The sequence below is a fragment of the Hyaloscypha bicolor genome (assembly GCF_002865645.1).
Source record: "Hyaloscypha bicolor E unplaced genomic scaffold K444scaffold_136, whole genome shotgun sequence".
NCBI lineage: Eukaryota > Fungi > Ascomycota > Leotiomycetes > Helotiales > Hyaloscyphaceae > Hyaloscypha > Hyaloscypha bicolor.
Window position 1 is genome coordinate 1,717,585 of NW_020194638.1, and position 14,350 is coordinate 1,731,934.

At 49.0% G+C, this 14,350-nt stretch overlaps 5 protein-coding genes across 5 annotated transcripts; 4 read left to right on the forward strand and 1 right to left on the reverse strand.

Moving 5' to 3' along the window:
* Positions 1-1,128: 1,128 nt before the first annotated feature.
* K444DRAFT_700049 (uncharacterized protein) lies at positions 1,129-2,074 on the forward strand (the record flags this gene model as incomplete). Its single annotated transcript, XM_024888005.1, has 1 exon — positions 1,129-2,074. The coding sequence occupies exon 1, from the start codon at positions 1,232-1,234 to the stop codon at positions 2,072-2,074; it is 843 nt and encodes a 280-aa protein (XP_024731178.1). The 5' UTR covers positions 1,129-1,231.
* A 2,268-nt stretch (positions 2,075-4,342) lies between these two features.
* Positions 4,343-5,589, reverse strand: K444DRAFT_140026 (uncharacterized protein). Its single transcript, XM_024870529.1, has 3 exons — positions 5,279-5,589; positions 4,774-5,221; positions 4,343-4,619 (listed from the first exon to the last, which is right to left on the reverse strand). Exons 2-3 carry the CDS (start codon positions 5,160-5,162, stop codon positions 4,409-4,411), a joined length of 600 nt encoding a protein of 199 aa, XP_024731179.1. The 5' UTR covers positions 5,163-5,221; positions 5,279-5,589; the 3' UTR covers positions 4,343-4,408.
* A 1,130-nt stretch (positions 5,590-6,719) lies between these two features.
* Positions 6,720-7,826, forward strand: K444DRAFT_655805 (dienelactone hydrolase family protein-like protein). Its single transcript, XM_024886036.1, has 4 exons — positions 6,720-6,890; positions 6,947-7,109; positions 7,158-7,302; positions 7,350-7,826. The coding sequence occupies exons 1-4, from the start codon at positions 6,782-6,784 to the stop codon at positions 7,674-7,676; spliced, it is 744 nt and encodes a 247-aa protein (XP_024731180.1). The 5' UTR covers positions 6,720-6,781; the 3' UTR covers positions 7,677-7,826.
* A 291-nt stretch (positions 7,827-8,117) lies between these two features.
* Positions 8,118-11,638, forward strand: K444DRAFT_618736 (uncharacterized protein). Its single transcript, XM_024881382.1, has one exon. The coding sequence runs from the start codon at positions 8,525-8,527 to the stop codon at positions 11,147-11,149; it is 2,625 nt and encodes an 874-aa protein (XP_024731181.1). The 5' UTR covers positions 8,118-8,524; the 3' UTR covers positions 11,150-11,638.
* Positions 11,639-12,884: 1,246 nt separating this feature from the next.
* K444DRAFT_646542 (uncharacterized protein) lies at positions 12,885-13,943 on the forward strand (the record flags this gene model as incomplete). Its single annotated transcript, XM_024885211.1, has 2 exons — positions 12,885-12,906; positions 12,958-13,943. 2 exons carry the CDS (start codon positions 12,885-12,887, stop codon positions 13,941-13,943), a joined length of 1,008 nt encoding a protein of 335 aa, XP_024731182.1.
* Positions 13,944-14,350: the final 407 nt, after the last annotated feature.

The following is a 14,350-nucleotide window of genomic DNA, read 5'->3' on the forward strand; positions in this document are numbered from 1 at the left end:
AACCTCGTTTCCATTGTCATTTCGTCCTTTCCCCATTGAAGTCTCCTTACGCAACTCAAGCTGTCCATTCTATTTGAGACTGCAACGCGAACGATATTTCCGTTCCAAGCATTTCCATGCAATCATGATCCATAATGTGCTTTCGAAAGCCTATCTGACAGTGATCGAGTTATCGCGTCGCAATTTACTCTTGAGAAGTGCGTCTTCTCTGAGTAGAGAGAGCGGCATTATAACACGGTATCGCTGATGCCCTTGGTCAAAGATGATTGGATGCCATACTTCCATTTTGAGTTGCTTCGCCGTTTCGAATGCCTTCTCTTTTTAAATAGATCACGACTACGGTGTCGACAAATAAGAGGCACATATATTGGGGTGCTTCCCACAAGTTGAGTAAGCCAATTCAAATACGAGGAAATACACCAGATGGTGTCTCAGAGGAAGACTGGATCAAGGCCTACAAAGGTCTCCATTCAAAGATTTATATGGCTGCCCCCTCACCCACCTTTCAACTCTCCTTCGGTCAATCAAGCCAGGTCCCACTACTTCTTCGTCCTCTCCTTCATCCGATCGATCCGCTTCGGCCCAAGCACCGGCGGAAAATAAGTGACAGCAGTGAGTGTTCTGACAAAAATATTGGACTGGGAATTTCTTTGTTGCTCGAACATTCAGAGAAAGGAGATGAGACTCGCATTGGTTATCTCCCCAAAGCCTCGTGAAGATGTCTGCTGTAAAACTACTCGAGTGATTCCTTGCGAGACATCTCGAGATCGTGCTTTGCCACCGGTCGGTACCTCTAGTCTCAGCTTGTTTGTGCCTTAGAAATCTCTGACTATATCCTATATGACTCGAGAATTATGAGAACGGACATCTCTGAAACAGTGATGTAGTGTGCTTCTCTACTTCGTATAGGGTCTCGATACTTTTCCGAAGAACCACCGTCGCAGATAACTTAGGTATTGTCGAGCAAGCAAAGAGCCAACCGAACAATGGGTAAGTTGGTCATTCCAAAGACCGATTAAATTGAAAGTGCTGTTGATGGAACACAAGAGCTGAACATGGGAAAAGAACAACCAAAATTCACTAGTTAGGAGGAAGTCAACCCAAATTTCTTTCATCCTTCTTTATGATCCACCATTCTCATCATTTCTCCCAGAAGATACCCCTCACCGTATTCACTTCACACTACACCAAAAACCAATATGTGTCGGCAATACCAGTATCTATTTGCTGAATGCGGCCATGTCGAAACCTCAGACCACTGGAACTTTCGTTGCTCCCACCCAGGAACCTGTCGAACAGAAACAGTGGTCACCGGATGCCCACAGCATTGCTTCCAATCCTTCAAAGAGATCAGATGCCCGAAAGGCAAGGAGATGTCTACCCTCGCTGCCCAAACCCTGCCAAAGCTGCAACAAGATTTGAGCAAATCCTCAGCCATCATGAACAACATCCTGACGGACCACAAAGCTTTGACAAAGCGGATATTCGATATCTGAGCAGCGTGAATGGGCGACTCGGCGATGATGATCGACGCTATCTTAAACAACTTGATGAGATTTTGGATGCTGCGCTCTGGAAAGAGAAAGAGCAGGTCCAAGACCATCGGACCATGAAAGACAAACGAAACCTTGTTCTTCAGCTGCGATACGCGCATCTCACTGCTCTAGCGCATAAGCGGGAAGTCCTCAGGCGCAGTGTTGAGAAAGCTACGGAAGCCGATATTCAATTTCGCCTTCAATGTTCTGGCAGAATCAAGGCACTCCTAAAGGACGTCAAAGACGAGGAATTAGCCGAGGACGATTCAGAATGCCCCATCTGCTACCAATTACTACAAAATAATGCTTTGCCTGGAGACGCCCCAGTTGGACTTCCTTGCGGCCATGTATTCTGTCGAGAATGTGCGATGGCCTGGCTTTACAAGGATCCTGGAACCTGCCCAACTTGCAGAGCGGATTTTAACCTTGGCCGCGATGCAACCATCGATTTTGTAGCAATCATGACTCCAGTCGTAAATGCTACTACAATTGATTTATTAGACCCGCCAACTCCGTGGTGGATTACGATATTAGGCTAAGTGCGTTGCGAGTGAAGGCTGCCACAGGGAGCTGCTCAAGTGATGCAGTACGGTTATGGGCCTAGAGAATAGGTAGGCAGATAAAGAGACAAAGAGATAGCAATATAGAATCACATCAACAGAGGAATAAGGTGTGCAAAACAATGCAATGTGAGAACCCGTGAACTGACAAATTGATTTGAGGCTGCGGTAAAACCTAGAAAACTCAATACCCGTGATTCAAGTCACCATATTGGTCGGTTCTCGCGACTTGTCGAGGGTTGAGGTAATTGTATCCCTCGCTTAACTTAGCGAACCCCTATTGTGCATATCCCTTATTTTCTAACCAATACCGTCAAACACCAGACAACACCACAATGGCAGACTAAAATAATGTATCCGTCTTAGCTGTAATCTCGCTATATAATTCAAATTTCTCCCCTTTCATTCGAACCTTTCCTTCTTTTCTCTCCAAGCAAGGCAATCCTACAACCACGACTTTGGTCCGTCAACCCACACAAGCAAGCTTTCGTCACTCAAGTGATACACAATCTATCCTGGCCCTTCATTATAGTGTTGTACAGCAATCCGTTTTCGATGAAGAATAGAACACCTGGCCGAAAGCACTGAGTCTGGAAAGTGCGTCGGGAGCAATGTTTGTCTTCCCAGGAATGTGGTGAACTTCTAAGCTGAACTGGGACAGGTATTGCGATGCATGATGTAGGCGCATGTTTGCTCGGTTAGCATCGGATGTTACGAGCGTAACTTGATTGCATACTCCACGGGTGGCGGAGATCGACAGGATCCTATCGTATGCATTATCAGTATTGGCACCGGTAAAACCAACGTCACTGAATTCAAGGCTCCGGGATTCTTCCAGAAGACATTGCCAACGGAACTCATCTATGCGCCGAGAAATATGGCCACTGACTGCGAGACAGTCGAAGGGGAGATTAATCAAAGGTTTTCTGCAAATCCTGGCATCTACTTTCGTTTCAATGTGGAGCACGGCCTGGAGAATGTTTCGGTAGAAGAATGAGAGGAACTTGGAAATATCAAAGCAAAGACGATTGCATATCTTGGAGACGCTCGCTACCACTTACAAATTCTCATCTAATCTCTTTTGGGTTTGATCCTCTGACAATCACTTCTCTCATATCATCTCACCGCTTCCCCCATCCGATGACAACGTAGCGCCAACTCCGCTCGTTCTCTCAACCGATCATCAAAACATTCGCCGACGCCGGGATCAAAGACCAGTTGAAAGACTTCGACCCATCCCTCTCCGCCGAGTCCTGGACACCACTGCCAACCCGCCGCAACTCTCGTCCCGCCAACGTCCGTCCAACAGAGGGAGACAAACAAGCCGCCGTACCAGCTTACGCCAACCGGGCCCTGCGAGCCAACTGCGCACCTCGATTAGGAGGAATCTGGGTTGTGATGAGCAGCGAGGTGCGGGAGGAGATGTGCGCGGAGGAGAGGGAATGAAAGGCCAGACGGGCGGTGAGACTTCGAGCAGAACGGAAGAGGGGGTTGGGACGAGAGAGGAAGAAGCGAGCGTCTTGGGAGGGAGCAAAGGGAAGGTGGTTAGGGCGGGAGAGGTGGTTAGGGCGGGAGAGGTGGTTAGGGCGGGAGAGGTGGTTAGGGCGGGAGAGGTGGTTAGGGCGGGAGAGGTGGTGACGGATGTTAACAGAGTAAGGTGGAAGGTAGAGGGACGATTCAAGCCGAGGGACGTAGGGGTTGTTTTCTGGTTGCGAAGGTTTCGTTCAGCGTTTGCTGTGATAGAGATGATACCAATGAATTTTGTTTCTGACTTCTCCAAATTGTCTTAAAAGTGTTGTGACAAATGCCGCGACTTTGGGGATGAATAGGAGAGCCCACGGGAAAATCAATACTAGTACGGGACTTTGCCTTCGTCTCTCCTCTGGCCATGGCCAATAATTATGACATCTAATCGGGCGAGTTCAGGATGTTGTAGTTTTAGAGGAAATGATGAGTCTAGCATTGACTTCTCCATACATGACACCGTGTTTGTATGTCGTCTCAGCCGCTTCTAGAAATTGGTTTTATTTCCTTCTGGAGACATAAAACCCACTCAATTCTTGTTTATCGGCAGAAAGAAGGAATTTTAGCCCATGATGAAGCCCGCTATTCTGGTCTCCCTTCAGGGGGACAAATACTTTCACCTTTGCTGTCGGCCGCATATTCACAAAACAACACATAACTATTTCCCATCTGCACTCCGATGGAGAATAGCTCGAACACTTGCGAAGCCCTCTTCAGTAGTGAGATTACAAAAACATACACCAAAGGTCAACCAATATTTACACCGCAGCAAACCAAACCTAATCCTCCTCACATCCATTCCCCAGTATTCAGATAGCGTAGAATCTGCGTACCTCTTACGCTGGACGCAGGATCCGGTTCATCGACGACATGCCGGAGGACGTCGAGGCCACCTCTGGGGTGGGGTACGTGAGGTAACCCAGTGGATCGGTCATCGATTGGTGCTGTAGGGATGAGAAGATGATTATTTGGACCGATTTGGTAAAGGGGAGATCTATACCTGTGGTTTTGAAGTTAGCATTACTTGACCTGGGGGAATACAAGGTATTGAAGCAATATTCGAATCGTCCTCGAGTCAGAATACATGCTTAGAGAGTTGAAAGGATTCATGAAGTTTCTGAAAGACGAGGTTTGCAGTAAAGAAATACACTTACTCGGCCGATCTCCTGTATTCAAGTACCGAAGGATCAATCCTTTTTGGCATATGTTCCGTGTAACGCCAATCTGGCGGATCACGAACTGTAGGTTCGAGTGGCCTGTATGCTCCATCTTCCTCAAGAAGTAGGAATATCTGCCGGGCGTTGTGATCACCACGAGCAAGGGTCAGCCTGCGTCTGTTCAGCATCACGGCATCGAACACCACGATGAGCTCTATTGCGAACGCGTCGGCGACCATCTGCCACAGCTCAGGTGTCACGTCATGGATGGGAGATGGGACGCCTGGTGCGTCCGGATTTAGTTGTGCTTGAAGACTAGGAGCACCACGAGCTTGAACAGCTCTATTTAAATCGAAATAAAGCGAATCCCGCGGATGAAGCGCCATCCCAGGTGGACGTGGAGCTCCCACATGGGTGAAATATTGATTCACAGCCGCTTTCGTCTCTGCCCCTATGAAGATTCATCAAGTGAAGAATTGGGCGGACCTGTTTCTGAACTTACATTTCAGATGATGTCCTCCCAGTGCCGAGTTAAGGCTCAACCAAAAGGAATTGGCCCTCTTCCTACAGGAAATGCCCATTGGAGGGAATGAAAAGCTAACCGAAGTACCCTTGACATTGCTTATTTCGGGATTCCATCTGCCCCAAGAAATTCCACCATTAGATAGGAACCTGTCAGCGAGAGGTGGCGGATCACGTGGCCATGGTCTTAGGATCGCTGGGCATGGTGCGGCAAAACCACCTGGAGCAATATTGGCGTTGTACGCATTATTTAGTGCTGGAGTAGAGATTAAGGCCCATGCTGCATTGACGACTCCACATGGTATCAATAAAATTTATCTTTCCAGCAGGATCGACTGAAACTTACAACCTAGAGCTGCGGCTTTTCTTGGACCACAAATACAACCTGATGGCGAAACCGGTCCCAGTTCCACCAGGAGAGCAGCGTAGTTAGTTGCGTGATCTCCATGTGGCTTATACGCTGGCAGCTGGAGAGTATCGTAGACTGTGGCGCTCGGGTATACTGGCACATTGAAGTCTTCAACTGCTTCGATAACGAAATGTGTGACTTGGGCACCCGGCACTACACAAAACGGTATCGCTGCCATTTTGAAAAGCTGCCGTTGAGATTGAATGATAGTAACACAATATGAACCATCTTTTGTTACCTGCGGGCATGCTAGGAATATCAATGTGTCTATGAACAAAGGCCATTGCCCAGATAATGCTGAGATCTCATTTGACAACAGAACAATAAAGAGCAATCATATCGGGTGAAAACGCAAACGGACTCTACAGAGCAACTGAGCATTGACTAGCAAAGTGCTAGAATCATGAAAATTGCTATCTCATCAGTGCTCAAAGAGACAGCAAGCCACTTGTTGATTGTGATCCGCGGACAAAGGAAGTCATTCAAGTGCTCACAAGCTGGGGTCCCGCATATGGGCAACGCCGATAAAGAGATACCAAGAGAGTATGGGAATGTAAAGAGAGGAGATTAGGGATCCCTCGAGTGGTTACTAAAGTCAAAAAGTTTAAGTTCTGGATTCTGAGATTGAAGGTACGTCTTGCCCGGATGTTTAACAGCGGCCGAGTAGGTGTTTTATAGACTTCGACCATGTTCCCCATTCCAACAGGCCCAGCTTTAGCAGTTTGATTCTTGCAATTCGATATTCTCTCTTGAGCATGGCCTCAATGCAGGGGTGGTCCAGCGTCTTCAAGGATGAATAACCAGATCTTCCAGCCGCGCTTTGACCTATTGATACGAAATTGATGATGACAAAGTACACCTACATAGGGAAGAATTGAACCACCCGTTATGGAGGATTTGGAGACGCTAGGCTGCACAGCCCTGTGGGTCATTTGCCGCGCGTATTTGGGCTCGACCGCAGTTCCCGAGTCTGTAGGCAGCATATATCTGGAGCTCACCGCTCTCCATCAATGGCCGATTTTGCTTGCTTCGAAGGCTCATTGAGAGAGAGAGATCTGGCACCGAAATTTGAGAATGGAAGGAATTGACGGCCACAGTGCAGCTTGCTGCAACATTCCACCAGTCATCTCTAAGGGCTATGAGCCGAAAGGGAGGTACGAGACACTCGGTGGTCTAAAGACATGTCAGATCGGAAACTTCAACCCCACTCTCCTGACCAATTTTCTGACGCTTTGACAGATGTTACCGGGTCAGTTTCTGCAAAGAAGGCCATTCTCGTCATCTATGACATCTTTGGCTTCTTTCCTCAGACTATCCAGGGTGCCGACATCCTAGCAGCGTCGGAGGAATATCAAGTCTTCATGCCAGACTTCTTTGAAGGCCAGCCAGCTGATATCGCTTGGTATCTTTGCCGACTCCGTTACGGAACGTAAACACTAAAATCTGGCAGGTATCCACCAGTAACAGAGGAGCAGAAAAGCGCTCTTTACACTTGGTTTCCCTCACGCGTACCCGAGACAGGGGTAGCCAAGATCCCCAAAGTACTTACAGAAGTGGAGTCGGTGTATGAAAAGAAAGACTGGGCTGCTCTCGGCGTATGACTCGCTCGTCCCCGTTTACATCGCCGCTAAAGTTCAAATAGTTCTGCTGGGGCGGCAAAGTTGTTGCTTTGACATCTGGAACTGATACTCGATGGAAGGTCAGCGCACAGAGCCATCCGGGCATGCTTGACGCGGCAGATGGTGCTAAAGTCACCATTCCCATGTGTGTTCTGGGCTCTGAAGAAGAAAAGGCCGAGGATCTTGTGGCTTTTGGAGATGCCCTGAAGGTGGAGAAACACATCGAGAGATTCGATGATCAGTTGCATGGATGGATGTCTGCAAGAGCCGATTTGGAGAATGAGAAGGTTAGGAAGGAGTACGAAAGAGGATATAAGACGGTGCTGGAGTTCTTTGGAAAGCACTTTTGACGGAGACTGCGAGTATTAGCTGGTTTTGCACCCAATTCAAAATGGTGAAGCTCATCGGTAGCGGTAGAGAAGACCATTATGTCGTTGAACTGAAGTGCCAATTGCTAGTGATCAAAACGAGAAGATGGATCAGCAAGACTTCCAATGGCTAGACCTTATGAACCACCAACAGTTGAAGTTCTAAACCTTTGCCGTTGCCTGCAATACAATTTGAGGTGGTGCCAGCATTCCTGGTTAGATTGTTTGCAGCACTTCAAACAAGGAGATGCATCCAAGCGCTTACGATGCTGCAGGTAAACAAAATGCAACTGACGTGGTGCCATAGAGAAATGATAATGGGTGTTGGCAGAAAAAATTGTTGGTGGATGCCCAGCCTCCTCCGTCTTTTAGCCCACGAATACTATTTTTGGCTTCCCGTCGGTAACCTTGCCAACTTTTGCTCGACATACCCCAGAGCTCCAAACCGTGCGACACAAGACTGCGGGTCCTTTCCTCGAGTTCAATATGTCTTTCCCTCCTGCTGTATAGATATTCATTTCACGAACGTCATCGCAAGCAACTGCTACGAGTGAATCTGATTGGACTTGCTCTGACCCGTCGCCAAAGGCGAGACCTCGCGCCAATTGCACTGCGACACACGACTCCGACTCCAACGATCCACCACCTTGCACAACAACGACCACCTTGCTCTCTCTTGCTCTATTTTCGAGACCGATGCTATCTACAGCTATTTGCGTTGCTGCCCGAACCTTGAGCCCACCGCTGTAAAGGTTGCCTCCAGATGTCACATCAGCCAACAGGCTTGCCCGTTAGCCGCCAGCGCGATCTGAGCTGACTGGACACCAACAATGGCTTATCGAGATCGCGACAATGAGGTCGAAGAGAGACCGAGCGAGAGACGACACCGCACAAAAAGTGAGAAGGATCCAAATCGTCCTCACAAATCCTCCCGGAGCTCCAAGCCGAAGGTGATCGACCCAGAGACAGGCGAAGCTATCAAATCACCACATCGACGTCGCAAGGACAGGGACAAGGACAAGGACAGAGATAAAGAATCTGAGCAGTCCAAGTCAATGGCCGATCTTGTTCCAGAACTGGCACGAACAGCTTCTGCTCCTGGCGAGACCTCAAGAAGCAACCTCCCATACCCAAGCTTCAACAAGAATTACAGCAAGGAAGCGGTCAACAGCAGAGACGATATCAGGCTGCCTCCTAAGTCCAAATCCAACCCATACACGCCAGAATCAACAGATCTAGGCTCGGACGGAAAGGCACGGTCGAAATCAGCCGATCATTTCACCCCTCCACGATCTTCTAATATCCCCAAAGATGACAGGCCACCAAGTCCACCCGAGACGGAGTTCTCCCAACAGAGAAAGGGGGCCCCGACCCGAATGACAAAAGTTCAGGAGGATGAGGAGGAAAACACCAGATCAAGCTCGAGGAATTCGTGGTTTGGAAGAACCACGAAGGAGTCCAAAGTTTCTGTCAAGTCTAAGGGGTCAAAGGCTAGCACGATCAAATCACCTAGATCCAAGGACACCAGTGTTTTCACCGAGGAAAGTCGCGATTCCGCTGGATCAAATGTCACATCCGTGGCCCCGAACCAAGATTCGATAGAAACTCCTGGCGAACGACCAGCACTGGATACCGATTCGTCTCCAGCCTCAGCACAAGACTCATCGCCGAGGACTCCCACTCAAACACCGGGGTTTCCTCCCTCGTCTATCCCAGATCTGAAGCCAGCCCCATCACCTTTCATCCACTTCGAAGGCACGGAGGCAGTGTCGAGCGCGCACAACTCTCCACAACCTCCCCCACCTCCTCCACCACCCAATGTACCGATACATATCCCACGGGTAGACTATTTGATGCAGAATGGAGGTCTCCTACGTCCTGTACAGAAGACTCTACTTGGAGGTACTTCAACATTTGCTTCTCTACCAGGTTCTTCGGCAGCTACCCCCGTCCCTTCGGACATTGAGAGAATATTTGGACCATACTTCAATATTTTGGATCAGTATGAGAGTGTCATAAATAAGAATGGATCACTGGCAGTCGCGACGGGTTACAGATCAGTCGCGAGGAGATTACTCGACAGATTGGAAAATGTCTTCAACAGGGACCTCTCACCTGAAGGGTGCTTTTGTATCATGTGCCAACATTCAGATCTATCAATACACGAAGGGAGCAGAGGATTGGGGTGGGGGGAAGTTTTGGAATGGGTTAGTGGTCGACGCGAGCTCCCGGTTTGGCCAGCATTCGATTTCGCAACACTTGGCGTAAAAGCTGGAGATGATCTGGCCGGCCTCGGTATAATAGACGGTGAACCTCCAAGGCCAGGATCGCCAGTCAAGATTGATCCGGATATTGCTGAAGAGTTCCGCGAGCACTTCCTCCAACAGTCAAAGAAGACTAAGAAAGCTGTAAACCAATGGCTTTCGAGTTGTCCCCAAACGGCTGCCACTCCTCCGCAAGAAGTTGACGACGAAACACTGTCCTTTGCAATCCTAACTCACCTGGAACAAAACCTTCGACCAGTCTTCAACGCTTTGGTTTCTGGATCAACGGTCTTGCAACCAGTGTCACGAGCGCCAACTGCACCGAAGAAGCCTCGATCCGAATTCATGATTAAGACTGTTCATTCTCTGCAAAGACTTTATCGATTGCCAGGCCCTCCCCGAGACCCTGAGGCGGCGATCTATCTTCTCAAGAATCCCCACCTCCACAATCTTCTCGCAACCATGTCGAGCATCAATGCTTCCGAGTGGGAAATCCTGATCTCAGGCCGATTTGACGGTTTCTTGTGGTCTGGTGCCGAGACTGAAGGCCAGTCTGCAGATCCCTCACCCGCACCATCTCGTGGGCCCACGCCAGCGGGTGGCGTTCCGTTCCGTGGACCAATGTCGCCGGCCATGCGCCAGGCCACCGGCTCTAGAACCAACACCCCATTTTCACCGCTAAGAAACCAAACCTTTTCTCCTCCCCTTAGCTATCCTTCTCGAGGCCCCACTCCTTCTCAACAACTTCGGCAACCTGTCTCGAATGACGAGGAAACAGAGATTGCCGTCTTGGCTGAAATTGAGCGAGAGATTTATCTTGGCATGGAAGCATTGGAGGATGCCTTTGAAGGATTGCATCGAAAGGCCGAGTTGGTTCGGAGAGCGCTTCGGGAGCGTGGTGCTGGACTTTCAATGTCACTTCAGTCGAGAAGAACAACCTATCCGGATATCCTCAGTGCGAGCACACCGGGTCTGCCATCGGCGGGCCTAGGTCCTGGCTACGAGAGACCCAGCTGGGGTGAAGGAAGTGAGGCAACCAGTGAGAGTGAATGGGACCCAGGAGAGGAGCTTATGAGCGAGTTGGCGCCGGATGATTCAGCTAGCAACATCAGCAGTTCGAGACACAGGAGGCCAAAAAGGCGACATGAACGACGAACCCCGGCTTTGGTTGAAGAGGAAGACGAGGATTAAGATCACGTTCACCGTGCGCAGGCATGTTCACTTGATATGGAACCAACGTCGTGATTGCTTTACGAAATGACATTTGATGGCAACAAACTGATATGGGAAGCAACTCGGCAAGGCGGCATCAATGGGGCGAGTTTGTGATTCTTTGAGGATAGATTGATACCATGGGTATCGAATACTTTGTAAATGAACTTCCCTTGGGTGGAGTTTTGCATTGTCAGGAGTTTCATGAGCATAGCGATCGCGATGATCGCTGGATATTTCCGATCATACGCATACGAAGTACCTAGGGGGGTTTCAGGAGTGAAAGAGTGCTTTTCAGGTAGAGAATCAATTGAGTGACTACTTCTCGAAAGCTCCTTGAAGTTTTCGAACAAAATGACTTGTAGTTTGTCTCGGACTCCGTTTCACCCTAGAAACGTAAGCAGAAGCAGATAGCTCTTCCTAAACACGCTCTCCTGTGTAGAACAAAGCCACATGACTAATACATACATCCCGGTTGGAGTTGAGGCAAAGTGGCCCGGACCGTTTTACATGTGAGAGACCGGATAGGATGCAAGCAGGCAGTAGTTACTCTGCGTCGGTGTGGAAGCGCGGGAAGCCTGCGGTTAGCAGCATCTGAAGTGAAGGTTTGTGCGCCGTGGCGGCTCCAAAGCATACATACAGTACTTGTATTGGGGAACGTCAGCCGTCAAAATAAACTCTCGTCATAGCTCTCCCCTTTCAAACCTTTGCCACCCTGATTCAGATCAGAGGAAAGGCGGGGCTTCCGAGCATCCCGTTGACGATGGGACCGTTGATCGTCGCATTCCAGCCATAGGCCGTTTGATGGTGCTTCATGAAACGTTGGCGCTGCTGACCCCACCAACCAGACACAGCCACAATGCCATCTCGCCAACCAGCTCATGCCATCCAGTTTGCCACACGTTTCCAGATCGGAAAACAGGCTAAACAGCGCATGCTTCTCCCCACAATTGTTCTCTTTGGCTGGGTCATTATGCATTATTAAGTGGGCCCTGGCGGCAGAGCTTCCCGAATAGGCAAGCCCATAACCTGAGCAATCCTCGTATACAAGTTACTTTTTTTTACAGACTGTAACTTCGACATTTTCTTCTAGAATAATACCTTTATTCGCATGAGCCTAGTATAACTCTGGTATAAAAGTAGTATGAAATTGTGCATTATATACTTAGCTAGATGATCATTATATAATTAAGGCTAGACCATTGTTATTTGATTCAATTATTAAATTTTGCGAGTCTCTATTCTGGAGAGCCTTGGTACAAGCTCTCACCTATTTTTAGGGAGACTTCATCTGGCCTGAAAGCCAAGAGCAAGAGCTTCTTGTCCGTGGCTTTGATAGAGACGTGAAACGCAGAGCTGTGTCGAATAGACCTCTCTCTCACTCGCCCAAAGATCTGATTTTCGATATTTTACCCAGCAACCAAAGTTCTCTTTGTTCTGTCTGATCGTGCGCTTCGACCTATTGAAAGACTTTACCCGGACTGACAGAAAGGGTGCCTTGGTCCGCAGCCGCGGCGCAGCTTTCTCTCCCCCATATACACGAGCACATCTCCTGAGCACCTGCATCCTTTTCTTTTCTCTTGACTAGATCTCCCGAGGAACTACGCTCGTTCAATTCCTTCCACCTTCTTTCATTCTTTTGTCCGCGCACAACCTCGAACAGCAATTCAGCATTATTCTGTCGTTAGCTGGAAGGGGCTTCAGGCATTTCAACATGGGCATCCGAATCATCCAAGGTATTACATCATTCTGTGCCTCTTGGCCCCAGAAACTGACATGTCTGCTAGTTTGCGGCCTTTGGTTTTGGGTAGCAGCAATATTCTTCATCTTCGTCGTCCTCAACCAGTATCCCACGCTCCAACACATCGTAACTGATCGCCCCGCATCCGCGAGCCATGCCGCTGCCGCCCCCGCAAACGGTGGCCCTCTAACGGCACGCCAACGCCTGGCCCGCGCAGAAAACGCCTGGCGCTCCAGTGTTGGTCTCCGGCACAAAATGGCCCTCGAACACCCTAAACATCCGAAAATCCCCTTCTTCCCAGCGCAACAGCTATCGGACTTCGGGAAGTACCCATACACGCTCTGGGACTTTTTCCCAGCTACCTATACCTGCCCACACGACATCCAGCGAGTCGGACGTTTGGGAGATGGCGGGAAATGGGTATGCGGCATGTCGCTGTACGAGGCGAGGAAGAGCCCAGAAACTATCATATACAGCTTTGGGGTGAACGATGAATCGACCTTTGAGGCAGAGATGCTGGCCCGGATTCCCACCGCGCAGATCTACGCGTACGACTTTTCGGTCACGAAGTTCGGCCCGCAGCTCCCAGCTTCCTATCTCTCCCGAGCACACTTCAAGCAAGTCGGTCTCGGGGAGAAGGACCAGCTTGACCGCGAGCCGCAATTCTTGACCCTCAAATCCCTGATGGACGAGAATAAACATACCTATATGGATATTCTGAAGATCGATATTGAAGGATCGGAGTACGCGGCTTTCGACGCGTTCATGGATAGCCTTGAGGTAGCTGGGACTACGACCTTACCGATAGGACAGGTTATGATTGAGCTGCATTTGATGGATGACGAGAATGTGAATTTTGATAGATTCACGAAGTGGTGGGAACGCCTTGAGAGCTTTGGCATGCGCCCGACCTGGTTGGAGATTAACTTGTTGGCTGTGACATTGGGGCAGGGGAAGACAGACCCGAGGTGTGTGGAGTATGTTTGGATAAATTCGAAGGATGAGAAGAGCATTTTGTTGCAGGAGGTTTAATAAATATATGGAATCATGAAATGGCGTTTAGGGGGAGGATGGGTAATATTCTTCTCAAAGTACAGTACCAATTTGAAAGCATTTTTGGTCGTCTTGGTCTTTCATCAAGAATTCGTATGGAAGCTCCAACCTCAACTTTCTTGAACCAAGGGTTCCGCCAAGTCCAAGTCTTGGAGACAATGTTGATGGAGCGATGTTCGAACTGCTTGTGCTTGAGTAAGGTTCCTTTATGCGAGTTCCCAAGACACTCGCTGGATTCGAGAGACTTTACTTGCCTCGCGATGGACAGAACAAGTGGCACCTTTTTCAACGTTCCAAGTTAAACTGGACAATTACAAATCTTTTCCAAATGAATTTCCCTCGAGTAGTGGCGCAGTCAAAAGCTATCCCCTTCAGATATCTCAGAA

Coding starts and splice junctions, on each gene's coding strand:
- K444DRAFT_618736 (XM_024881382.1), top strand. CDS start 8,525: ATGGCTTATCGAGATCGCGACAATGAGGTCGAAGAGAGACCGAGCGAG.
- K444DRAFT_140026 (XM_024870529.1), bottom strand. CDS start 5,162: ATGGCGCTTCATCCGCGGGATTCGCTTTATTTCGATTTAAATAGAGCT. Junction 4,620..4,773: donor GAATACAGGAGATCGGCCGA/GTAAGTGTATTT, acceptor TCAAAACCACAG/GTATAGATCTCCCCTTTACC.
- K444DRAFT_655805 (XM_024886036.1), top strand. CDS start 6,782: ATGGAAGGAATTGACGGCCACAGTGCAGCTTGCTGCAACATTCCACCA. Junction 6,891..6,946: donor ACTCGGTGGTCTAAAGACAT/GTCAGATCGGAA, acceptor ACGCTTTGACAG/ATGTTACCGGGTCAGTTTCT. Junction 7,303..7,349: donor AAGACTGGGCTGCTCTCGGC/GTATGACTCGCT, acceptor AAGTTCAAATAG/TTCTGCTGGGGCGGCAAAGT.